The sequence below is a fragment of the Artibeus jamaicensis genome, unplaced genomic scaffold (assembly GCF_021234435.1).
Source record: "Artibeus jamaicensis isolate MK-2021 breed Jamaican fruit bat unplaced genomic scaffold, CSHL_Jam_final contig_252, whole genome shotgun sequence".
Lineage (NCBI taxonomy): Eukaryota > Metazoa > Chordata > Mammalia > Chiroptera > Phyllostomidae > Artibeus > Artibeus jamaicensis.
The window spans coordinates 925,617-951,120 of NW_026521538.1; the positions used below are offsets into that span (position 1 = coordinate 925,617).

Genomic DNA, 25,504 nt, shown 5'->3' on the forward strand with positions numbered 1-25,504 from the left:
TGGTCAATAGACATATGAAATGATGCTCAACATCACCAATCATCCAAAACCGGTATGACTTTGATTCAGTCACACTGGATAGCTACTGTATTGTCTGTTGTCATTTTTTTTTGACAGTCTTAGGGAAAAGAGGTCAGGGTCCCTGATAGTCAGGGTATTGCATGTTTTTTTAATTCTTGCTGCATGCTGGCTGAAAATCATTGACTCAGAGGGAGAAGAAGAGGCGTGACTTATCAGAACTGGAGGAAGAGGTTGTTAGGAAGCCGCTTTCCTCTCATTGAAACATTTCATATGGTTTTCAAGAGCATGTCCCCTTTGGAAATTTCTGTTGGTGGTTCTGGAGTGATACTTTTAATAATACGCTGTTGGAAAAAATACATTAAATGCATTCTTATAATTTAACAGTATTGAGAAAATATTCCAACATTAATATTAAAACAAAGTTTGAATAGCTTTTTAATGGCATTTAATGGTAAGATGAAAGTCTCATTGACTTTCCTTGAGAAAGGAATTTCCAATTTCCAATTCTCCAGTATGAATTAAAATAGAATATTTAGGAACTACAAGTATCTGTAAACTCATTATGAAAGTCATTACATCATTAATGGGAGAAAACGGAACTTCTGCTGGCCTATTATATGCCTTTAGAGACCTAGGAAAATGCATCTTTTTCTCTGGAAGGAAGAGGTTCCATGTGACCACACAAGGCTTGGGGGTGCAGAGTGAGTGCTGGATTCTGGCACCCTCCCTTGCCCTCAGCCCAGCATACACACTACAGGCTAAAGAACACAGTGCCGTCAGCCCATACAGCCAGGATGTTACTGACTTAATGAATCCTCCTATAAAGGAATGCTGGTTAGTTCATAGAAGGGTGCAAATCATCACATAGTTTAAAAGATGTGACCATTGAAATCATCACTCCTGAAGTAATCTCAAGCTGATGCAGTACTCATCACAGGGACAAAAAGGCTGAGAATTATTACATTAGAAACAGCAAGGTACACAGAAGCTTTAAGACAGATCTGAAACATGCTAGGGCTATGGATGAAATATACAGCCTGCCTCGGAAAAGCATCAGGGTGACATGAAGCCGCTCAGAGATGCAGAGAAGGAGAACAGCAGCATGGCGGGGACAGAGAAATCTTCATTAGGCTGCTTTGGGAGATCTTTGATGGCAAAGTCTGTCTGTGTGGTAATCAGGCAAAACCAGATCTGAAAGTATCTTTTGATTAACTGGTTTTAGGTGAAGCTCCACTACCTGTTCTTTTTATTTTGGATTGAAAAACTACATAGTCCCCTGCAATCTTTTTTTTTCGGGTTCTGGGAATTTGTTCTTCTTTAAGGAGCAAGGCCTACGGAATTCAAAAAGTTCCATTCTCATAGTTAATGGAATGCACAAAATTGCACCTGTGTTGTTCCTAATGGCCTAAGTAGTCCGATGCTGAAATCTCACACTGGAAACCCATTTCAGAAGGAATTGCTGTAGGGCCCCCAGCTCCCTGGACGTGTGAAGCCTGTGAAGCAAAAGTTCAAAGACCTTCCTTCCCCACAGAGGAATTTGTAACCTGATTAAACAGGATTATGTAAGCTGATTGAAGAGAGTATGTAACCTGATTATGCAGAATTATGTCTTGCTAATTGGGAGCTGGACATAGATCACTCTATCTAACTAGTCGTAAGTGTTGTAAAAGAGAGGAGAGCACTAAGGTGTGTGCTGGTGCAAGGTCCGCTATGAACCACATAGTAAAGTGGAACAGAGGTCCCAACTCCTGGAGCCACGGACTGGTACTGGACCTGTGGCCTATTAAGAACTGGGCCACACAGCAGGTGAGTGGCAGGTGAGTGAACGAAGCTTCATCTGTATTTACAGCCGCTCCCCATCACCTGTATTACTGCCTGAGCTCTGCCTCCTATTAGCATGGCATTAGACTCTCACAGGAGGGCAAACCCTACTATGAACTGGGTTCATAGTAGGGCAAGGGATCTAGGCTGTGCACTCCTTATGGGAATGTAATGCCTGATGGTCTGAGGCAGGGCTGAGGCAGTGATGCCAGTGCTGGGGAGCGGCACAAACACAGATTATCATTAGCAGAGAGGTTTGACTACACAGGGACCATAATAAACAAATTGCTTGCAGACTCATATCATAACCCTATCAGTGAGTGGCAAGTGACAAGTAAGCTGTATCTGGTGGCAGACTATAAAGTAATATCCCCTCCATCCATAAAAAAAATTGTCTTCCTTAAAACTAGTCTCTGGAGACAAAAATGTTGGGGACAGCTGAAATAGAGTATTTGGCTTTTGTGCCCTGGCTCCCATCCCCATTCCATTCTGCTGCCCTTCTGGCTGCTGATACCCCCAAATACCAGGCTCACCTTTGTTTTTCATATTTGGGAAGTATTTCAGTTGTTAAACTACTATTGCTCTCAAAATTTGCCAGCTCCGGCCTCTGCAAGATGATAATCTAAGAAATGGATCACTGTTGGATGCTTATGCATTAGGCACCAGTTTCTTTCTGTAGATTGCCAGGGACTTCCTGAATAACCTAATCAAGCTGGTGGCTCTGGACTTGAGCCTTCCAGGCTGCAGGTGCATATGATATCCTCCAAATTGTATGTGAGCAAGTGTTGGCTCACTCCACAGAGTCCAACCTTGTGTGCAGCCAGGGCCCAAGAAAACTAAGAAATTTTTCTTTCTCTTAGTCTTCTTTTCTTTTTTACTCATACCAAAATCTCATGTGAGGCCTCCCTCCCTCATAGATAGAATGTACAGATCATCAAGTAGGGTACTTGTGAAGAACTACAGTAGCTTGGTGTTCTTGGCAAAAAATGAAAAAAACCTGGCATGCTTTATCTCTTTTAGAGATTAAACATGCACATGGGCATATTAAGGCTCTTGCAAAGTCCCACAATAAAGAAACATATTTAGCTTGCCTTAGTCCAGCATTCTCCAAAACTTTTTAAACTACATGATCTTTTTCCCCAGCAGTAAAGCCTATTGATATCCCATGAAACTACTTCTTAAAATATAGGATCTGGCATAAATAACACCCCCCTTTTATTATAAAATCTTTTAACACAAAATCATAAGCATGTATTTCTATAACAACAATATTACACTCAAGCATACCATTTCAGGTGAAATGTTTAAGTTAAAACTATAAATTATTACACCCATATTATTACCCTATCAACCACTCTCAAGCAGGCATTACTTCTGCTGGATGCCATAGACTAACATTTGGAAAATATTAATCCAGCCCAATGAAAACATTTTAAAGGCTCAGAGGAAGTGAATAACTTGCCAGGAATGAGTGGGTCTTCTCCCTTCTAGTCCTCCCTGACTGTATTATGATGCTCTTTGGTAACCCACTCTTCCTTACCTTGTGACCTATGGTAAAGATGGCCATACAAACAGCCTCACCTCCGCTACTAATGGATCAGAGCTCTATTCATTATATGCCTTTGGGTGGCATTTCTTTGTGGCCAGCAATGGGAATTTGCAAGAATTATGACTAAGATGTGAGATGTAGTCTGTGACCAAAGAATACAGACATTTATGAACCTGAGTTCCCACCCCTGACCTTGGCCTCTGGATTTGAGTTGATAGAGCCAGTGGACCATCATTACTGCCATAAAGGACAACCCAAATAAGCAAATTCAATGACTCTAGGTCTGAGCATGTATTTTAAGCAACACCAGAGTCCAAGTTCCTTTGCAAGAAATGAGGTTGTTATAGGACAGATTTGGGTGTAGAAAACTAGTGACTTCTTGCAGAGTTCTGTTCACCTAGAATTCAGGTTTCCTGTTTGGAAAAAGAAATTAACTCAATTTTCAGAAAGAGCAGATGTTTAATTGCCTCATATTTTCTTCTTTAATTTTATTTTTTATTTATTTTTATGCTTACCTGAGGACAAGCTTATTAATTTTAGAGAGACAGAAAGGGAGGGGAAGAGAGAGGAAGAAAAGCATCAATACAAGAGACAAACATTGATCTATTGCCTCTTGTAGCACCCTGTTCAGGGATCAAACCCGAAACCTAAGCATGTGCTTTCACCAGGAATCAAACCCACAACCTTTTGGTTTACCGGATGATGCTCCAACCAACTGAGCCACACCAATGAGGGCGCCTCATCTTATCTTGCTTCATGTTTTTTTTTTTAATGTTTTAAGAAGATGGGATTTCCGGCAAAGATGGAGGCATAGGTGTAAATACTGTGCCTCCTTGCACAACCAAAATTAAGAACAACAAAGATTTAGAAACAAAAACACAACCAGAACAGACAGAAAATTGAACCGTATGGAAGTTCGACAACCATTCATCCAGACCAGTAAGAGGGGTAGAGTCGGTGGCTGGCGGTTGATTGAAAAGGTCCTGGGAGTGACTCCCAGCCTCACAGGAGAATTCGTTGAAGAAACCCACAGGGTTCTAGAATGTACACAAGCCCACCCACCCAGGAACCAGCACCAGAAGGACCCAATTTGCTTGTGGGAAGTGGCAGAGGGGACTGAAATCTGAGAAAGAGCAGAGCAAGCGCCATTGTTCCCTCTCTGACCCCGCCCCTACATATAGCATCACAAACCAGCAACTGGGTTGCCCTGCCCTGGTGAACACCTAAGGCTCTGCCCCTCATACGTAACAGGCGCAACCTGACCAAAACATTATGGCTCAAAGAGAAAAACAAATCAAAGCCCCAGAGCCAATACTTTTAAGTGACCAAGAGATAGCCAACCTATCAGATGCACAGTTCAAAATACTGGTGATCAGGATGCTCACTCGTTAATTCTGGTCACAAAGTAGATGAAAAAATGAAGCCTACACTAAGTGAAATGAAGAAAAATGCACAGGGAACCAATAGTGATGGAAAGAAAACTGGGACTCAGATCAATGAAGTAGACCAGAAGGAAGAAAGAAACAACCAAACAGAAAAGAATGAAGAAACGAGAATTCAACAAAATGAGGAGAGGCTTAGGAACCTCCAGAACATCTTTAAACGTTCCAACATCTGAATTATAGGGGTACCAGAAGGGGAGAAAGAAGAGCAACAAGTAGAAAACTTATTTGAACAAATAATAATGGAGAACTTCCCCAATCTGGAAAAGGAAATAGACTTCCAGGAAGTCCAGGAATCCCAGAGAGTCCCAAAGAAGGTGGACAAAGGAGGAACACACCAAGGCACATCATAATTACATTGGCCAAGATTAAAATGAAGGAGAGAATTTTAGAAGCAGCAAGAGATAAGGGGACAGTCACCTACAAAGGAGTTCCCATCAGACCATCAGCTGATTTCTCAAAAGAGACCTCACAGGCAAGAAGGAGCTAGAAAGAAGTATTACAAGTCATGAAGGGCAAGGACCTGCATCCAAGATTGCTCTATCCAGCAAAGCTTTCATTTAGAATGGAAGGGCAGATAAAATGCTTCACAAGTAAGGTCAAATACAAAGAGTTCATCATCACCAAGCCGTTATTATATAAAATGTTAAAGGAGCTTATTGAAGAAAAAGAAGATAAAAATTAAGAACAGTGAAAGGACAGCAAACTCACAGTTATTAACAACCACACCTAAAACAAAAGCAAACTAAGCAGACAGCTAGATCAGGAGCGGAGCCACAGAAATGAAGATCACATGGAGGGTTAGCAACAGGGGGATGGGAGGAGGAAGGGGAGAAGAAGGTACAGAGAATAAGTAGCATAGATGGTGGGGAGAAAATAGACAGGGGGAGGGCAAGAATAGTATGGGAAATGTAGAAGCTAAAAAACTTATGACACGTGGACATGAACTAAAGTGGGGGAATGTGGGTAGGAGTGGGTATGCAGGGTGGAGGGGAATGAAAGGGGAAAATGGGACAACTGTAATGGCATAATCAATAAGATACATTATTTTAAAAGATTAATGAAAATAAAATCACACTTTAAAATTTAAAAAAAAGAAGATGGTTGTGTTGGTCTCATGTTTAAGGTTTGTATCTAGGAGCCCACGGACCAGCCTTCCCATCCACCTTACAAGGTATTTTGATAACAAAAGGGGATAATGTACATGAAGATGCTTTGAAAAATATACTATCTTATACAAATTGTAAGGTTTTGTTATTAAACTTTTTACAGCCCGTTATTAATTACTGAAATGAGTCTTACTATAACGATAACTTTTACACTCTAATGGCTTGAGCTAAAATGATTGTTATTGCAACATCCTAATTATTTAGTGATTTTTGAAATAGCCCTTGTTAAAAATGACCACAGATATTTTCCACCATGATCTCCACCTAAATCAAAGTTTGTGTATTGCCCCAGACACGAATGATTTGATGTCCATGCCAGTGACAAGCAGGAGGCAAAGCAGTTACCTGGTGAATTTAGGACACTAAAGACACACACCCAGGCTGCATGCTACTTTGCTCCTGTATTTGAGGAGATACCATAAGGTGACAGGGGCAGCTCTTCGAGGTCTCCATAGTATATGTTATATAAATATATTGGGTGAATTTCACATGGTAGACTTATCTCCTGTGAGTGGAGCAAAACATGAGAACACTTTTCTCCCCAAAGAACGACCAGTCTGAACACACACACGTACACACACACACACATACCTCCTTCAGTGTCCCCGGAGTGACGACCAGCCAGTACATGATGTATGTGGGGATGCAGATGAAGGAGGAGGTCCCTATGCAGTAGCCCAGGATGACAGTCCAGTAAGGATAAGTATACTCGAATAGTTGCAGCTTTGGTGGGTTAATCAAAAAACTGCAAAGGATGAACTAAAAGAGAAATTCCAAGAAACATGAAAAACCTTAAGAATATTTGTGCGGCTAGAGGCAGTTATGATGCCATGAATACCAAATGTAAATTTTTTCCCAATACCAAATGTAATACCAAATACCATGAATACCAAATGTAAATAAATGTAAGGTACTTTCAGGAAATTCCTCAAATGGGATATATCTTTGATTCAACTCGGGCACACAACATTCATGATTTCGGTGCCCAATTTTCTGCAAAGATAAAAAAGCCAGGTGCTTATTTTGATTTTTCTCCCTACCCACCTGTACAGTGGGGATAACAAGACCTCAGAGTGTTATGAAAGGGAGTTACAGCACCACCTTCAGGGCAAAGGGGAAGAAATTGGCATCCATCAGAAGTGGTTTGGGCCTCCTTTTACCAGACAGTAGAGGAATAAGCCAGGGGACCTGTGCACGGCCCCTGCTAGCCTAGGGCTTCCTATATCTGTCTGCACTGCTTTCATTTCCTCCTGCATCCCTCAGCTGTGCTTGTGTTTGGTCAGATGGAAGGTATCTGTCCCCTTTCTGAGTTCTCTGCCTTCTGCACTAAGCACCCTTAGCCTGAGGTTTCCACGAGCCGACTGTGCCAGGAGACAGCCCAACAGTGAATGATGGCCTGCCACTGGCCCTCATAATAAAAGGAATAACAGAAGGAAAACAGAAGTAATAACAGAAGGTTTACTATACTTTTTACTTAAAAATTCAGTGAAAATTTTGAGGAAGAAAAATTCCATGGTGTGCTCCAACACTCAACTTAAGGGTTTTCTTATTTCAGTTTTGCTTCCAGAGAGAGCGTAAATATTGGTTTTTGCCTACTAACCACTGTGCTGAAATTGTTATTGCTCTTGATTTAATTTTATCACTTCATAGTCATAAAGAAGACAGTTGTGTAACTTATTTGTGTGGTTAAACATCAATTTGTATCTTTTTTTTTCTGTGTCTGCAGGTAATAAAATGGGAAATTGTTAAACGCACATCCATCTCCCAGACAGTGTTACCCTAACCTCAGGAGGAAGTTTTCAAAACAGGAGCCAGGCCAAGTGCAAACCTTTCTCTGGGCTTGCTCTCCTCACTCCCAGGCCCAGCTACCAAGAGTTTCGGAACAGGGAAGAGGGAGTCTGGTTAGGAGCCATCCCGGCTGTAACTCATCTCATTGGGTGTGAAACCCAGTGTAGCTCAGGGAGGCCCCAGGCTCTAGTCGGGGCCAGTACGTGTTACCTCAGACACCTCTTTGCACATCCCAGCCTCTCCTTGCTATATAAAATATATTCCTTTTTTTTGTAAGTTGGCTTCAGTGATGAAAAAGAATGGTTTTAGTGAGCTATACTCATTGTTTACCTAAAGCATCTTTAAAAAGTCCAGAGCAGAGCATCTATTAAGCAATCCCAGAAGTGGAGACAGCTTTACCTCCTCTTCATCGTGCCCTGGAGCAAGCACCTGCCTTCAGAGGAAGTGAATAAAGTGAACATCACAGGAATTATGAGTCATGTGCCTGAACCCGGATCTGTGTGTGGGTTCTGCAGGGCACCAAAACCGGCCGAGAGTTCGCCCAGTCTACTGGACAAGCAGAAGTTCACAGAAACAAAAATAGTGAAAGCCTGGAGCCAGGATTAGGGTGAGACCTGTGAGGCACTCACCTCGGGCCCGAGGTTTAAGGGGGTGCCACCTTTTCAGTGATCAAGATAAACAGTATTTGAGTGCAATGTGTTAAGAAACAGGACCCGACATGGCCAGATTAGGGTCAGGAGAGTCATCCCAGTATAGGGTGGGATTCTGTCTCTATTTCAAATGTTGATATTTTATTTATCTGAGATTTTTACATTAATTTCAATTTTAAAAATGGCATTAAAATAGCATGGATCTTGATTACTGCCCTGGCCAGTGTGACTCAGTTGGTTGGAGTGTTGTCCCATATGCTGAAATGTTGTGGGTTCGATTCCTGGGCAGGGCACAGAGCTAAGTTGCTGGTTTGCTACCCAGTGTGGGTGTGTACAGAAGGCAAGCAAACCATGTTTCTCTCCACATTGATGTCTCCCCACCCTCTCTTTCTTGCTCTCTCCCCCCACACCTCTAAAAGCAATGAAAAAATGTCCTTGGGTGAGGATTAAAAAAAGTGTTTTTAAATAGCATTTATCTTGATTACTGAGATTTCTGGTGTCCCCTTAAATTTTACACCCGTGTTGGATGCCTCTGTTGCCTCTCCCCAATTTCAGCCCTGGGTATCATTTCTTCCTGGCTGGGGACTACTAGAGTAAAGAAACAAACACGACTTCTTCCTTCAAGGAACTAATCCAGTGTTTCTCCTTCCTTTGAAAAACAAATGAAAGGATTTAAATTGATCATGGAGAAGCTCTGGTAATAATATAAACTAATAACCCATTTATGTCAGGACTTCTACTCCTCGTAATGGCAGCCTAGGTGATTCAGACCAACCTTCTCACTGAAAATAAAAAAGATACATGTTTTTAATTTATCTAAAAGGAACAGGGAGTTGATAAGGAATTAAGGAGCTACTGGGCCAAGATCTAGGGGAATGCTGGAGCACAAACCAGAGTCACCGGTCCCTGAGAATTCCTGCTGCTTGGGTTGGCTCTGGTTTTGGAAACCTCTGGGCTCCAGGAGAAGGGAAGCAGGTGGAGGGGGACTGGGAAGAGGCACATGCAGTATTGCAAAGGCAAGCTGAGCATATGGTCTGTCTTACAGATTGATGTGTGGTACAGAAAGTACAAAAAAAAGGGCTGCCCTGAGAAAGTCAAAGCAGACCACAGGAAGGGCAGTTTTCAAAGAGAGGGGAGGCACAGCCGTATGCCAAAGGCAGAAACATGCTAAGAAAAATGGGTGACCCAGAAACTCCTAACTGCAGCTGATCAAAGGACGTCTAACAACCACTCTGGCTCCAAAAGATCAAAAAGCACACCCTCCCCTCCCCTGCACCAATAGAATTACAGATAAATGAAAGAACAGGACAGTAGTCCCTGCTGCCATGCATGGTGTCACTTGAGCCCAGGCTGCCTCCCAGCGCACTTGGGGTGTTGGCAGGGCACTCTTCCATCTTTGGGGGAACATCTCCTACAGATGGACACCAGGAGGACATGCAGGGACACATGCAGCAACAATGAAGTGAATGATGAACACCTCTTGGCAGATGGGCCACCCTCGGAACTGAACTTTTTCACCCAGGTCCTTGGGCAACAAATGGATTCTACTTTTGATTCAGGTCCTGATTGAGGACATTTGTGTGGAGCCTCTTTAAGAAAATGGACACAAAACTAGGACCCTTCCCAGGGCCTCATGAGAGGCACAGTAAATCCTTTCCTGGTCTTGAGCAGTTGTTACTTGTCACGTGACCTTGGACCCTTTACTTAATGTCTCTAAACCTCAGTTCCTTACATGTAAAACAGGGTATTATAACTATACTACTTCATAGAATTGTTGTGAGGGTTAAAAGGCATTGGGTGTAAGTTTTGTACCAAGTCTGGCCTGGTACTTAATGTTTGGTGAATGGTACTTATCATTGTCACTGAACAGGGTAGTAAAGCAACAAGGTGACTGAACCCTAGATGGCTGTGGTGTACTATGCCAGAGGAGTGGTTAAGTGACGGGGCGGGGGGGGGGGGGGGCACAGTGACTGGGCTGGGACACAGAGGGCTTCTGAGGTGTCAATCGTGTTTTTGCTTCTTGGTATGGCTTTGGCATACAAAAGAGGGCTCAGTTTATAAAATTTCTTTGAGATGTACCTTTGTGATTTGTACCCTTTTCTGTATAGGTTTCACTTCAACAAACTTTATTTTTTGTAAGTGTTTGAGTGGATTTTTCTCCAGGACCAGAGGAGAAGAAAAATGATAACTCACTAAAAGACAGAAAACTGTACTTGAAAAATAATTGAATAAAAAAATTTTAAATAATCAAATTAAAAAATGTTAACACATAAAAAAAGAAAAAGAAAGAAAAATGGTAACTCACCAGGAGAAACAAAGGGCTGATGGCTACCCAGCAGGTCTTCCAGAACCATCCAGGGCTAAAGCCCATCATTTTCTTTACATCGCTGCAGAACTGAGTGATGCCTAAAATCATGCAGAAGAGAAAGAAATGGATGGGCTGTGAGAGGACATGGACTATCTGATTTTTTGATTCTCAGGGACAGAAGCAGCTCTGAAATTCCTCAGGCAGGGACCCAGGGCACCAAACTGGTTCGAAAGTGGGGCAGAACTTCATTTCATAGCAAGCAATGTCCTTTCTCCACAGAGGAGAGGATAAGTGGACATCGGGGAGGAACCTAAAGCCCCATCTTGGTGTCTACACTGGCTTTCTAAGATTTCAGCATGTATTTTATTTTATTGTTACTATAGAAAAGAAAGTTTAGTTTTGTCTAGGAATGATGGACCTGCTTGACAATGACTGACTTTGACCGTATAACCCTGTACTGGAAACTTCCAAGAAATAATTTTAACCACAGTATGGACCATTCATGCCCCAGATCACAGTCACAGTTCTTCTATAAAAGTAACTGGCATGGAAGTGAGAAGTGAGAACTCTGGTGGGAAGCAGAGAAGGGGAAGGAAGGTTGCTCTGTGGTTGCTTCCCTGAGAGCACCCAGCAATACCTCAGGCAGGTCTTGTGGTGACTCACACACTTGAACTTTATCGTGAATTGCTGAGGAGGTGGGGAGGACTTTTTATTAAAAAACTGGACTCATGTGCAACTCAAAATATGGGGACCCCTTCATATTATGCATAATGACAAACATGCTAATGTTGTTTTATCATCATAGAAACTAGGAAAAGGAATACATTTTCAGAATGAAGTAAGTACTTTTCCATTTTATGAAGAGAGACATCTCTGAACCCGGTTGTCTTTACTTCAGTTGCCTGTGCCCTTCCTTACTCCTGCCCAGGGGCTCCTGGGACACTTGTCAGTGGACCCCTGTCAGCTCAATTCTCTGCACTCCTTGTGGTTCTATCCTTATCAGATTCCACCCCAGGATCAGAGGGGGTTTCTCTGGGGCAGATAATCCACACAGTAGCATTCTTGCCTCTTCCCTAGAAGACAAACCCCTAAGCTCTGTCTCAGGGCTCTGGAGGCACTCTTGCTTACAAAACTTCAACTGAGGGCCACTCTGTACAACAGCAGAATATGGCCCAGTCTGCGGATGCATTCTCTATGCACTAGTTCTTTGTGTTCGGTCCAGTTCTTAGAGCCAGTCAGGATCTTAAGCATCCACTATGGATGAGCTATAGGGAATCACTTCAGCCTGTCTCCAGTGGAAAAACATTTAAACTCAGAAGGAAAAAATGTCTTCCCAAGAGTGAGCAATAGAGCAATATGAGCAATAGAGAGTGTGGAGAAGGTGATGACCCATTTCTAAAAAAGACCCTGAGCTGAGCTGCTTTTCTTTGTTTTAATATATTTTATTAATTATGCCATTACAGTTGTTCTATTTCCCCCCTTCATTTCCCTCCACCCTGCACACCCCTCCCCCACCATATCCCCCCTTTAGTTTATGACCACGTGTCTCAAGTTCTTTAGATTCTATATTTCCCATACTATTCTTGCCCTCTCCCTGTCTATTTTCTACCTACTGTCTATGCTACTTATTCTCTGTACCTTCTCCCCCCTTCTCCTTCTCCCACTCCCCTGTTGCTAACCCTTCATGTGATCTTCATTTCTATGGTTCTGCTCCTGATCTAGCTGTCCTCTTAGTTTGCTTTTGTTTTAGGTATGGTTCTTAATAACTGTGAGTTTGCTATCCTTTCACTGTTCATCTTTTTTATCTTCTTTTTCTTAGGTAAGTCCCTTTAACATTTCATATAATAAGGGCTTGGTGATGATGACCTCCTTGAATTTCGTGCGCAGACAAACTGGTGAAGGAGCAAGCAGTGAGACAGACTGCGCAGGCCCCAGTGGCTGGAAGCTGCAGAGGGAACCGCCATTGTCCCTCTCTGACCCCACCCCCACATATAGCGTCACAAACCAGCGACCTGGGTGGCCCCACCCTGGTGAAAACTAAGGTTCCTCTCCTCATACGTAACAGGCACGAACAGGTCAAAACATGAGCTGGTTTTCTTAGACCCACCAGGAGGGGACATTGCGAACACTGCCCTGCCCTTTCATGAAATCAGCCCTTCTGTATTCTGGTGGCTACAGGCTGATGTAGAAAGGATCGTGGCTGGGGAGGAAGTGTCTTACCGTAGAACCAGTATACAGCAATTGCTTCTAGCAGTGCCACAGTGAGCACGGCGGGCCCCGTGGCATATTCCTCCAGCAGCTTCACCACGTAGGCCCCTCCCTGCAAGGGAGAACATGAACCTGGTTAAGTGCCCCCAGAAGCATTGCCTCCTCTTTATGATACAGGCCAAAGAAGCTTCTTAACTAAGGAGAATTTTGGAAAAATCCTAACTTAGACTTAATATGAGTATGTCTTGAACTGGCCTTCTCCGGATGGGCTAGATTTTACCCCATCAGATGCCTGTCTCCTCCCTACTGTGCACTCTCTTCTCATTTCCTCTCCCCACTAAGTTTTAAGAGACAAACTCAAAAGGGCCTTCATCTATTTTCAACTTTCTCCAATTTACCAAATACCTACTGTGTACTCTACCTTGAAGAATCACAGTCCCCAAAGACTGGATTTGGGAGAGTCCACCATACCAGACATGTGAGCATGTTGGTCACAGTTTTGCCTTCTGTCCTAACTCACCAATCCCTTGGGTCCTGTTCATGGTCCCACCACCCTACCAAAGCTCTACAGACACTGGGTCATGGCTTGAAGCTACATATCTGCAAAACCTGCCTTAAGTCAGGACACAAGCCTGGGATGCCTGTGGGTACTATCTGATGCCTGTTTTACAGTTTTACAGCATTTGCTTTCGCTATCAAAACCAAAAATCATCAGAGGGGGTCTTTACCATCGCAAGTTTTCTGGAGGAGACAAGATGACATGACAGACATGAGATGCCGGCCTCCAAATATTCTGCATGTCGAGACATGAGGGCGATGTTGCCCTGAGAGCAGCCCTAAGTACTGGCAATAAACCAGAGAAGCAAGTCTTAGTTTTTCTACAGATATTCTGAGAAGCCTGAAATCTAGTTAGATCTACTGTAAAATGTGAAGAGCCTCCAGATATCATGCACAGAATCCACAAACAGATGCCACCAGAAACTTTTCTTTTTATGCTTGACAGACCTTTTATAAGCCCTCCTTCTGACCCCAAAGCAAGGGCACCATGTGGGATGGAAGGAAAGGAACGGCTCCTTGTAGCATGCTCAGGGAGGCTGACTCAAAGCTGAGGGTCATGGTACTCACGTAAGTCAGGGTGACCAGGGACCCGAGGAAGCAGATAACGATCATACAGAGCACAAACCACTCTCGGCGTTTGGACCAGATGTGTGGATACTCATCCAGCACAGCTGTGATCACCCCCTCCAAGCCTGCAAACTGAGAGGGACACACAAATGGTCACAGGGGAGAGCTTTGGGACAGATCTCTTACTTTCCAGGACAGCAAATATGAGGGAGGGGTTAAGACTGCTGAGTGATCAGTCAAGCCGGTCATGACCCATTCTCGCTACCCAGCAGCCCTGGAAACATCTTTTCCTGTTTACACTGTCATTGAGAACCCATCGCTATGGACACGAAGGAAAGAAAGTATGGCACATGGACAGGACTTTTTCGTGTGAGGTCTCTTGGGGAGACTGGCTGCACCAGAAAAGCCAACACAAAGCTGAGACTCATTCTATAAATACTAAGTGCAAGGTGCTGAGCTCCATGCTGGGCGGGAGGGCACTGAGACTCAAGAGTGGCCTTATCCTGGCCTTCAGCTGCTCCCATCTGGCCAAGGGACAGTGCACAATAATAGCAGTTCACATATGCTGAGTCACTGGTCTGTGCTGTGTCTAGATATACAAATAGTCATCCCATTAAAGACTAAGGTACTAGAGAGTGGTAAGCGTAGTTGATGAGGTGTAAACAAGGGCTGGGGATGCACCAGGAGGGAACCACCAACACCATATGGGGCAGCCAGAATGAGAGGGGATGGGTACAACTTCCTCTCTCTCCTCCCCTTCCTCCTCACTCTCCTTTTTCTCCTACTTTTCCTCCTCCCAGAGCCAGATTTCCTTCCCCATTCACTCACCGCACTATCCAAGCCCAGTGTGAGCAACAACAAGAAGAAGATGATGGAAAAGAATGTGGATGCCGGCATGTTGGCTATGGCTTCTGCATATGCAATGAAGAGAAGGCTGGGGCCTGAGATGGGGGAGAAAGAAGCTCACAGTGCATTCAAGGCCCCATTACTAGGTGCCAAGGGAGCTGACTCATTGCACTATAGCCTGAACACCTGGAAAGGTTTGAGATCTCCAAGGCATTACATTTCCCTAAAATCTTTGACAATTTTTAAAGAAACATTTAGAAATAATTCATGAGTTAGATACTGAAGAAACCCAAAGAACAGCCAAGCAATTCAGTGAGAGCAAGGGATCTAAACAGAACCAAGGTCCTACCTGTATCTTTGGCCACCTCGGACACATCTTCCTTCCTCATCTCAGCCATATATCCAAGCGTTGTGAAAATGACAAATCCTGAAAGGAAGCTTGTCATGCAGTTCACCACGCTGGTCACCAGAGCATCTCTGGAGCAGAAAAACCAAGGGGGCTGAGACATTTCCAAGTCAGGAGTATAAGGAGCATTTGCCTCCATGCTGGGGTAGGGGGTGAGGGGTGGGCAGGGGTACAGGCTGAGCTCACAAGGACTTCAGCTGGTCCTGGTGTCCCCTCCCCTTCTCTCAGTGCCCAGCCTCTCATACTGGTTGGATCAACCTTGAAGCACAAGCTGCCATTATCACCTTGCTTGGCGCAGGAGGACAGCAGGTCAAGGGTGATTTTAAAATACAGTCCTGTTGCTAACCAGCCCAGAACTGACCTCTCAGTTTCAAACAAGCCTTCCTCTGAAGCAGCACCGGGGTTTGAATGGAAGCCAGAAGGGGACCTTGGCCTCACATTTGTGAAGTTTTCAGATTTAGACTTTTGTCACTATATGCAAATGAGGTTACAAGACTGCCACACTGATATCCTGGCACGTTTTTAAAATCTTTTTTTAATTTTTATTTTTAAAATATATTTTATTGATTATGCTATTACAGTTGTTCTACCCCCCCCCCTTTATTCCCCTCTGCCCTGCACACTCCTTTCCACCCGTATTCCCCCCTTTCGGTTCACGTCCATGTGTCATACATATAAGTTCTTTGGCTTCTACATTTCCTATACAATTCTCAACCACCCCCTATCTACTTTCTACCTACCATTTATGCTACTTATTCTCTGTACCTTTTCCCCCTCTCTCCTTTTTCCACTCCCCTGTTGCTAACCCTCCATGTGATCTCCGTTTCTATAGTTCTGTTCCTGTTCTATTTGTTTGCTTAGTTTGTTTGTCTTTTTTTTTTAGGTTCAGTTGTTAATAGCTGTGAATTTGTTGTCATTTCACTGCTCATATTTTTTATCTTTTTCTTTGATAAGTCCCTTTAACATTTCATATAATAAGGGCTTGGTGATGATGAACTCTTTTAACTTGACCTTATCTGGGAAGCACTTTATTTGCCCTTCGATTATAAAGGATAGTTTTGCTGAATGGAGCAATCTTGGATGTAGGTCCTTGCCTTTCAGGACTTTGAATACTTCTTCCCAGCCCCTTCTTGCCTGCAAGGTTTCTTTTGAGAAATCAGCTGATGGTCTTATGGGAACTCCTTTGTAGGTAACTGTCTCTTTTTCTCTTGCTGCTTTTAAGATTCTCTCCTTATCTTTAATCTTGGGTAATGTAATTATTATGTGCCTTGATGTGTGCTTTGTTGGGTCCAACTTCTTTGGGACTCTCTGAGTTTCCTGGACTTCCCGGAAGTCTATTTCCCTTGCCAAATTGGGGAAGTTCTCCTTTATTATTTGTTCAAATAAGTTTTCTACTTGTTGCTCTTCCTCTTCCCCTTTTGGTACCTCTATAATTCGGATGTTGGAATGTTAAAGATGTCCTGGAGGTTCCTAAGCCTCTAGTAATTTTTTTTAATTCTTGTTTCTTCATTCTGTTCTGGTTGAATGTTTCTTTCTTCCTTCTGGTCAAAACCGTTGACTTGAATCCCAGTTTCCTTCCCATCACTTTTGGTTCCCTGTAAATTTTCCTTTATTTCACTTTTCATAGCCTTCATTTTTTCCTCTAATTTGTGACCATATTCAACCAATTCTGTAAGTATCCTGATCACCAGTGTTTTGAACTGTGCCTGTGATAGGTTGGCTATTTCTTTGTTGCTTAGTTGTATTTTTTCTGGAGCTTTGATCTGTTCTTTTATTTGGGCCTTTTTTTATCTCAGTGTGTGCCTGTTACATAGTAAGGGGTGGAGCCTTATGGGTATTCACCAGGGCAGGGCAACCCACTTGGCTATACATGGGGGAGGGGTCTGAGAGGGAACAATGGCACTTGCTCTGCTCTCTGCCAGATTTCCGTCATTTCTCCCGCTTCCCACAGTCAAATTGGGTCCTTCTGCTGCTGATTCTTGGGTGGGTTGGTTTGTGTACATTCTAGGACCCTGTGGATCTCTCCAATGAACTCTCCTGTGAGTCTGGGAGTTTCTCCCACTGCTACCTCAACTCCCACAGGTGTTTTCAGCTGGAGATGTGAGGCTTTATTTCCCTGAGCTGGAACCCTGGGTTGTGTGGTCTGTCTCACTCCCCACTTGTTCCTCCCAGTTTATCTGCATGGAAATGTGGGAGCCCCTTGTGTACCAGCCGCGCCTTGCCTGCCCCGGTCCTCTAGCTGCTGCCTTTGCCCAGCTGCCTGACTCCTCCCCACTGCCCGACTCTGCCCCTCCTGTAGTCTGCATAAATGTTTCTTCTTTAGCTCCTTGATTGTTGGACTTTCATACAGTTCGATTTTCTGTCAGTTTTGGTTGTTTTTGTTTTTAAATTTGTTGTTGTCCTTCTTTTGGTTATACAAGGAGGCACAATGTATCTACCTACGCCTCCATCTTGGCCAGAAGCCCTGATATCCTGGCACTTTCAACAGAAGGCCTCATCATAGGACTTGCGGATGGTGTTCCAACACAAGGCCACATTGCTTAGGGTGCATGTGAATTCCTTTTTTTAAAAAAATAAATTCTGTAGTTATCTAAGGAATAGTGTAATTTGATTGCTGCACATTGCCATCTGTGACAGAACATTAAAGCAAATCAACTCTAAAGGTAAGTTCTATTTAAGTCATAATTGGTGCAATACTGTCTGTTTCATCAACATTTATGAAATGAGATTTTGCCACAAACATTATGGCATTTTGTGTTAGTCAAAATAGTTCAATCGTACTTTTTGTGTATATATACATACGTAAATTATCACATTATAATTGTGTGGTTAAATATGATAAGTCAAATCTAAACATTTAATGTCTGTTGCAATTTCTGTAAACCTGCTTTAGAATTTCTTAATGAATTTTTTTAACATACAGAGACTCTCACAGAATGAAAGTGGCCTGGCGCTTCTATCAACCCCTGAACAGCCCCAGTGGAGCTCTGGCCAGGGGTGAATTGGTCTGGGATCTGTGTCCCCCTGGGGGTCAGAGTGTCAGTATGGCATGAGCCTGGTCAGGTTTGAGGACATCGGTTCAATCACCTTCCTCCAGACCAGCTGATTTACACTCATCCCACTTTTAAGCTTTTCCTGGGGGCCCCGGGGTGTTGATACTCACTGATAACAGTTGTTGTTGAATTTGTTGTAGCTAGCAAAAGCCATTAGGACCCCAAAGCCAGGACCAAGGGAGAAAAAGATCTGAGAGGCAGCATCCACCCACACCTGGAACACAGCAGAGGTAGGGTGAGGGCTGAGACCAAGGCCAGCGCTGGGTATTAGCAGGGCCAATGCCCTCATGCCTGCCTCCACGAGGCTCTGGGCAGGCATGAAGAAACAGTTCTCAAGGCTCATTCCGGGGATGGCCACACACTAAGTGCAGACAAATGTGATGTGCTGTCATGTAGGCATAAACCAATACAGTGGCCTCAACTGTACTTTCCATTCTTGTATTTCTGATTTAACACATTGCAGACTTGCCACTGAACCCAGGTTTTGGTGGTTGCTACTGTCCTTTTAAGAGGACCAGCTTCATGTAGTAAAATGACAGCTAGGTGCACACTGTTCTCCTCGTTATCTAACCTTTGTCTCCAGTAGTTTCTGCCATTTGGGTTTCAAGTAGAAAAGAACACCCCTCCAGGCTCCAGGGAGGGTGGCCCCCCTCACCAGCAGGATCAAAAGGATGATGTAAGGGCAGGTGGCTGTCACCCACACGACCTGTGAGCAAGGAAACACGTTGTCACCACATGGATGCTGGTCTTTTATTCTTGAAAACCTCCAAGAAAGGAGATCTACCTTTTTTTTTCCTATAATTTTAGGAGGCATGGAGCTGTGGCAGAGGGATCACAGCCTTTAGAATCAGACAGGGAATCTGACTCACTGCTTGCTGGTACTGACTACCTCTAAACCCACTCCCCACTGGTGAAGTGGGGAAAGTATCTAGCAGGCAGCAATCAAGTAGCCAGTGTGTATAATGCACTCACCATGGTTCACGATAGGTTTTCAATAAATTATTGCCACTATTATTGATTGTGACATTACCAGTAGGTTAAAGGAATTTTTAAAAATCCTGTAGTTGTTCTTGGGATTGGTCCATTCCTAGAACTCTCTAACAGATTTGTGGAAGAGACTGAGCAATCATGGCAGGTGTCTGGTGTAGAAGGAAGGAGTGTCCCCCCTGCCTGGGCTGTCTGGGCCTCTGAGTTCTGAGTTTGAGATGCTCTGGGACCCCTTGGTAGGCCCGGGCCAGCAGAGTCCTCCTCACCTTGCCAGATGTTTTGACGCCTTTCCAGATGCTAAAGTAGATGATAATGAAGATCAGCATGATGCAGAGGACAAGCTGCCAGCTTATGCCCCCCAGGTCCTGGAGTCCCTTAGACTGGTGGATCTGCAGCACGTGGTGCCTGGGGCGAAAGAGAAGGAGAGGCCCGTGAGATGGTCCGAAGAGTGACCTGAGTGCACTGCCTGCCGGTGATACCTGCAGGAGGGTGCCAAGAGGAGAAATGGTCACCAAACTTCAGCCAGAGCTGAGGCCCCGCCTGTCCTGAAGGAGAGACCAGCACATTCAGCAGACCGATCTGAGAGACACGCTCAGCCCAAAGGCAGACCCCCAGGGCTCTCCTGTCCTGGCTCAGACCTGACTAAGCAGGAGACTGGACCAACATGACCGGCTTTGGAGGACAGGAAGATTTGTACGTGTGGGTACAAACAAACACCTTCTTCGGTCTGCCAGTGCCTGAAATTCCAGCATCAAAGACTATTCCTTACTCCAAGCATCTTCTTCCAAAGAGTAGATCCCACTTATGAAGTGAACACATGAAACCAGGAACTAGGCGAATAGTTTCAAACTACTGAAGTGGTCAGAGGCTTTGTTTCTGTGATACCGCTGAGAGCACAGCCCAGAAAAAAGAGTGGTGTCAAAGTGGGGGGTCATTTTGGAATGTGAAGGAAGGGATCATCCTGGGCACATTGTTGCCACCTGGCATGGCACATTGGGAAGGACCAGGTGGCACAGATGGCTAGGTTATAGAGCGCTCACTCCCTCCAAAGAAGCCAAACCCTAGGGGTGTGGCCAGCCTTCAACAGACTGTCTCCTCACCTACAGGCACTTACAAGTAAAACTCCTCGGCAGGGGACGTAGAGTCAGTTGTCCAGGTGATGTTGCCCCCTGAGAAGTAGTTGGTGCAGTTGCCAGTGTTCCAGGAGTTCTCGCAGCTGGTCCAGGGCAGCTGGTCAGTGAGGGAGGAGATGAGGTAGTAGAGCGCCCAGGCCATGACGGTGTTGTAGTAGAAGGACGTGTAAAAGGCAATGATGCAGATGGTGTACCCGATCCCTGGGACAGAGGGCGAGGGAGGCCAAGTGTAAAAGGCAGCCCAGCAGTGAAAGGCTGAAACAGGGCCTGAGAGGGCACTGCAGTGGGGGGCAGGGTGAAGATGGGGGCTGCCACTCATTTCCTTCCCCGAAGACTCTGGGAGGCAGCAGAAAAGTAACAATGTGGTAAATGACTTACATGTATTTGCAAGGTTACATGTGCCAGAAAATGCTTGTGTGCTGTCAATGCTTTAAAGTTTTTCTGTTCAGTTTACCTTTAATTGTCACTTATTCTGTTTCCCTTTTATATCTTCCATCACTTGAGTAGTCAAAAACTTAATTACTGGGCTCCAGTTATATCCCAGGGTTCCCAAAGGCCTAACTGACTCTAGAAGGTCCCCAGCTGCCACCCACTGATGGAAATCACCACTTTCTTGGAAAACCCACCCATTCAAGCCTTTTGGTTACCTTTGAAAATCGGGCAGATTTTCCTCCATATGGAAATGCATCCATTTCGGTGGTACTGGCCCAGTGCAAGCTCCATGTAGAAGAGTGGGATCCCCCCAAAAATGGCCATGATGATGTAGGGGATAAGAAACGCCCCTGAGGCAGATAAAAGACAATTTTACTCTCTGCCCACCTCTGTCCCAGGAAGACCCCACTGATCTGCTCCCAAGATCCACCAGAGAATCACAGAGCCATCTGGTGTTCCAGTGTCACGAAGCCACCTTATGCTGAGTGACCTCCCACTGTGCTCCCCTGGCCTTGGTGCTTTGCCAGAAGTCATAGACTCAGGTCCACAGTGAAAGAGGTTTGGCAGGAGGCAGCGAGGAACCCAAAAGAAAGCGAGGTTTGGGAGTCAGCAGAACAGTCTCTGAGGCCAGTTCCACTTCTAATCACCAGGAGGGCCCAGGGCCACATATCCTGTCCGAGTGTTCCCTCTCCTATAAAAGGGACAAGGCTGGGGGGGGGCGGGGGGCTGAGGGGAGCTGAGGGTCCCAGATCCCAGCCATCCATCACAGTGAGCTTAAAAACACACCCACCCAGACTTCCTGAAACAGAAGTTCCAGGGCTGGGTATAACAAAAACATGGGAGCCACCTGATTGAGAGGAGCATGGCCTTCTCCTCTCCTCACCATGGCGTGTGCTCATCCACTGATCCACTAGATGAGTGCTCACCCAGTGTGCTTCAAAAAGGGGAGTCATCTGGCAAAAACATCACTTTGCCTGCTGTGTTCAAGACCCCCATTCGACCAGATATTGTGAACTTTGTTCACACCAACTTCAGCAAAAACAAGAGACAGATCTATGCTGTCTGTGAAATGGAAGGTCATCAAATCAGAGCTGAGTCTTGGGGTGCTGGCAGAGCTGGGGCTTAAATTCCCAGAGTTTGGGGTCGCACATCTGCACGAACCAAAAACTGGTGCCCTTTGCATCACAGATGTGATGTGCCACCAGCTCTGCCCTGGCTGCCTCTGCCTAGTACCAGTGTTGGTCCTGTCTAAAGATCACTGCACTCAGGAGGTTCTTGAAATTCTTTGGGTGTGAAGGTACAGTTGAAGGCTACAAAAACAAAGAGGAGGCTGTTTTGTTTCTTAAGAAATCTAAGGCCTGGAATAGTATCAAGAAGGTCTATGCCTCTCAGCAAATGAGAGGTGTCAAAGGCACAATAAGAAACCGCCATGGTATCTAGCACAGGGGACCTTGCATCATCTATAACCAGGATAGTATATCATCAAAGCCTTCAGAAACATCCCGGGAATTACTCTGCACAATGGAAGCAAACTGAACATTTTGAAATATGCTCCCGGTGGGCATGTGGGCTGTTTCTGCACTTGCATTCAAAGTGCTTTCCGTAAGTTGGATGATCTGTATGGCACTTGGCATAGAGCTGCTTCTCTAAAAAGTACCTACAACTTCCCATGCATAAGATACCCGATACAGACCTGAACACACCGAAAAGCCCAGAGATCCAAAAAGCCCTCCAGCTCCACACAAGAAGATTCATCATAGAGTCCTGAAGGAGAAGCCACTGAAAAGCCTGAGAATCTTATTGAAGTTACACCCACATGCAAAGACCACGTGCCGAAACACCATTCTTTGCCAGGCCAAGAACCACAAACTCTAGGATGGATAATAAAGCAGCAGCACTAGAAGCCAAATTAGATGAGAAGGGGGTTCCAGGCAAGAAGCCTGTGGTAGGGAAGAAAGGAAGGAACGCTGTTGGTCTTAAGAAGATAAAAAAGATGAACAGTGAAAGGACAGCAAACGCAGAGTTATTAACAACCACATCTAAAACAAAAGCAAGCTAAAAGGACAGCTAGATCAGGAGCAGAACCATAGATTATTGCAGCTGCTGTGCAGGTCGTCATCACAGGAGATACTAATTCAGAGATACTGAATTAGTATCTCTGTTCATCTGTATATTCCCTGCCTCCAGACACTTGATTCTAGTTAGCTATTTTCCATAATTCCACTAAGCCAGGATACTCCTTTCTGAGCCATTTGTACAGCCGTGGCTGACTAGGGCGGGTTGTCACAGACTGAGAAAGGGTGAGTGGCGGCATCCCTGGCAATGCTCGTGTCTCCCGGCTCTCATGGCTGAGGAAGAATGCAGAAATGCTACCTTGAGGGTTGCTCACCTGCAGCCCGAGTTTTAGCCCAAAGGAAGGGTTGCTGTGATTTTCCCTGACAGTTTTTCCTTCCATCAAGTGCTTCAAAAGTAGAAACCTGAAGTCACTGCAATTCAGAAAGGTCCCACCTAGTTTACAATCGCTCCAGGGGAATCTGGATTGAGAATAATAACTACACTGTGTTGTCAAAGTGGCATTTGTCCAAAAGGTTTGGTTGCCTGGTTTTATTGTAGGGAATGAGTGTAGGGGAAACGGCTCCAAGTAACGATCAGGCTAAAGGTGAGTTCTCCCAGGTTGGAGATAAGGCAATTCCAACCTCTGCTCCTCCCAGGCAGGGAGTGCTGGGGTCTCCCTCCGCCAACAGGAACTGCCTTTGCAGCTGCAGGGGCCGTGGCCCTTAAGAGCATCAAAGGCAGGCCACTCTGGGTCAGGCCATGGACACAAATGAATTACCCCCCAAACCTCATTTTAGCTCCCCTCCCCAATCTGTTGCCAGAGCTCCCATCAAAATAAATACCAACTGATTTGACTCCTGTCTCTATCCTTTTCCTATTCCAATGGCAAGTCTGATGTCAGCACAGAGGCCTCATACCTACTCACTCCTCTCTCTGGAGTTGCCATATCCATGCCTACAGGCAGCTACTGTTTTTCATAATCTACAAGTTCACTGCTCTGGAGGCATTGGGAGGTCAAAGAAGCAACAAGTAATAGTCTGTGGCTTTAAAAATCTGTCCCTCTTGTCAGAGATATGAGATACATCCATGCATGGCTTGGGGTCAACTTTAATTGCATGCTGTGGCTAGGTTCAGCTCTGGATCCTGCCTGGACTTTAACTTAAGACTCTGGACCTGAACTGGTGCCTTTCCTTGACCTCACACAGGTGCAAAGGCCTGGGAGGGTGTGGACCCCAGAGCTGCCTCCCAATTTTTCCTTACATGGCTCTACCCTCGCCAGGCTGCTCTGAGCACGAGCTGCCAGCAGGATTGAGGGAGCTCAGCCCTGTGCTGCTGGGTATCCCCACATCTCGCTGACTGGAGAGTGGAGCTTGAATCTTGCAGGATGAGAAGGGAGCTCTTCAACAGAGGGAGCAGTAATGTGCTGAATGATGTAGGAAATCTGCTGAGGTCAGGTTTGGGAGATTTCATCCAACTTCATAACCCACAGAGCCTCGGACAGGTGACTTAAAGCGTTAGCTTGCTGGAGATTTATCTTTTAGGTAAGCTTTTAAGTCTTAAGCAATCACATTCCCAGATTCACATTTAGTGGAACAAGACAGAAAAGATATAATTCCCAAGAGGCTCTATAGACAACCCCTCCCAGGTCAGAGCCTCTGCCCGTGGCTCATGATACTGACCCCCTCCGTTCTGGTAACATATGTAGGGAAAGCGCCAGATATTGCCCAGGTCCACAGCATAGCCGATGACAGACAGGAGGAAATCCATCTTCTTGCCCCAGGTCTCTCGTTCCCCTTGGTGAACCTCAGCCACTGGGGCAGTGGTGGCAGCCATGATGGAGTGCTGAGTGTCATCTCCTGCACTGGGGCTCAGAAGCAATGAGTATCCACTGGAGATCTGGCAGGACTCTACCTCATTCCCAGGGGTGGGGACACCCTTTTGTGGAAATGCATTTGCCTGACTGTCTTCTCCATCCTCACACACTGACATCTCCTTTGGGGAGTTTAAGGGCATCCTGCTGGCTAGTGGGTGAGATGGATGCCCATCGGCTGGCCGAGGACCTGAACCAAAGTCTTGGAGCACAATCCCAGGGGTCCTCAGAGCTTTACATCAGTGGGATGGAGAGCTCTGTTGAGAGGGCACACGAGAAAGGAGAATAGAATTGGGCATTTTACATGGCTTTGTATTAACTCATCACACATCTTAAACTACACTGGTTAATGGAATTATAAATGCATCTGTTTAATGTGAAACATCCTATTTGCTGTAGGAGAGTCAATAAAATCAATTACATTTTTCAGCCCATACAAAACATCAAACCATCATCAAGTAATTTGAAAAGGAAAAAACAAAACAAACAAAAAAACACAGCAAATCACCAAGGTCTTGCCCAGGCTCTATATACAAACAAAGTATTGAGTTACCAGAAGAATGTAAGAAGAGGGCTTGCTTTGACAAAGCCCCTCAGAGACTTACGTGGTCCTGGATGCTGTGCTGGGAAAAGAATAAGAA

The 25,504-nt window shown here is 44.9% G+C and overlaps 1 protein-coding gene and 1 pseudogene across 1 annotated transcript; one reads left to right on the plus strand and one right to left on the minus strand.

The window, feature by feature from the left end:
- Window positions 1-100: 100 nt before the first annotated feature.
- Window positions 101-25,006, minus strand: LOC119044487 (sodium-dependent serotonin transporter-like). The gene is made up of 13 exons (XM_037138842.2): window positions 24,673-25,006; window positions 21,154-21,288; window positions 20,488-20,707; window positions 19,640-19,778; window positions 18,958-19,092; window positions 18,497-18,600; window positions 15,277-15,404; window positions 14,910-15,022; window positions 14,082-14,213; window positions 12,969-13,068; window positions 10,746-10,846; window positions 6,594-6,761; window positions 101-362 (listed from the first exon to the last, which is right to left on the minus strand). The coding sequence occupies exons 1-13, from the start codon at window positions 25,004-25,006 to the stop codon at window positions 288-290; spliced, it is 1,884 nt and encodes a 627-aa protein (XP_036994737.2). The 3' UTR covers window positions 101-287.
- LOC128626954 (60S ribosomal protein L4-like) lies at window positions 21,787-22,937 on the plus strand (annotated as a pseudogene).
- Window positions 25,007-25,504: the final 498 nt, after the last annotated feature.

Coding starts and splice junctions, on each gene's coding strand:
- LOC119044487 (XM_037138842.2), bottom strand. CDS start 25,006: ATGCCCTTAAACTCCCCAAAGGAGATGTCAGTGTGTGAGGATGGAGAA. Junction 19,093..19,639: donor GCGTCAAAACATCTGGCAAG/GTGAGGAGGACT, acceptor CCTTGCTCACAG/GTCGTGTGGGTGACAGCCAC. Junction 363..6,593: donor CTCCGGGGACACTGAAGGAG/GTATGTGTGTGT, acceptor TTTTTCCAACAG/CGTATTATTAAAAGTATCAC.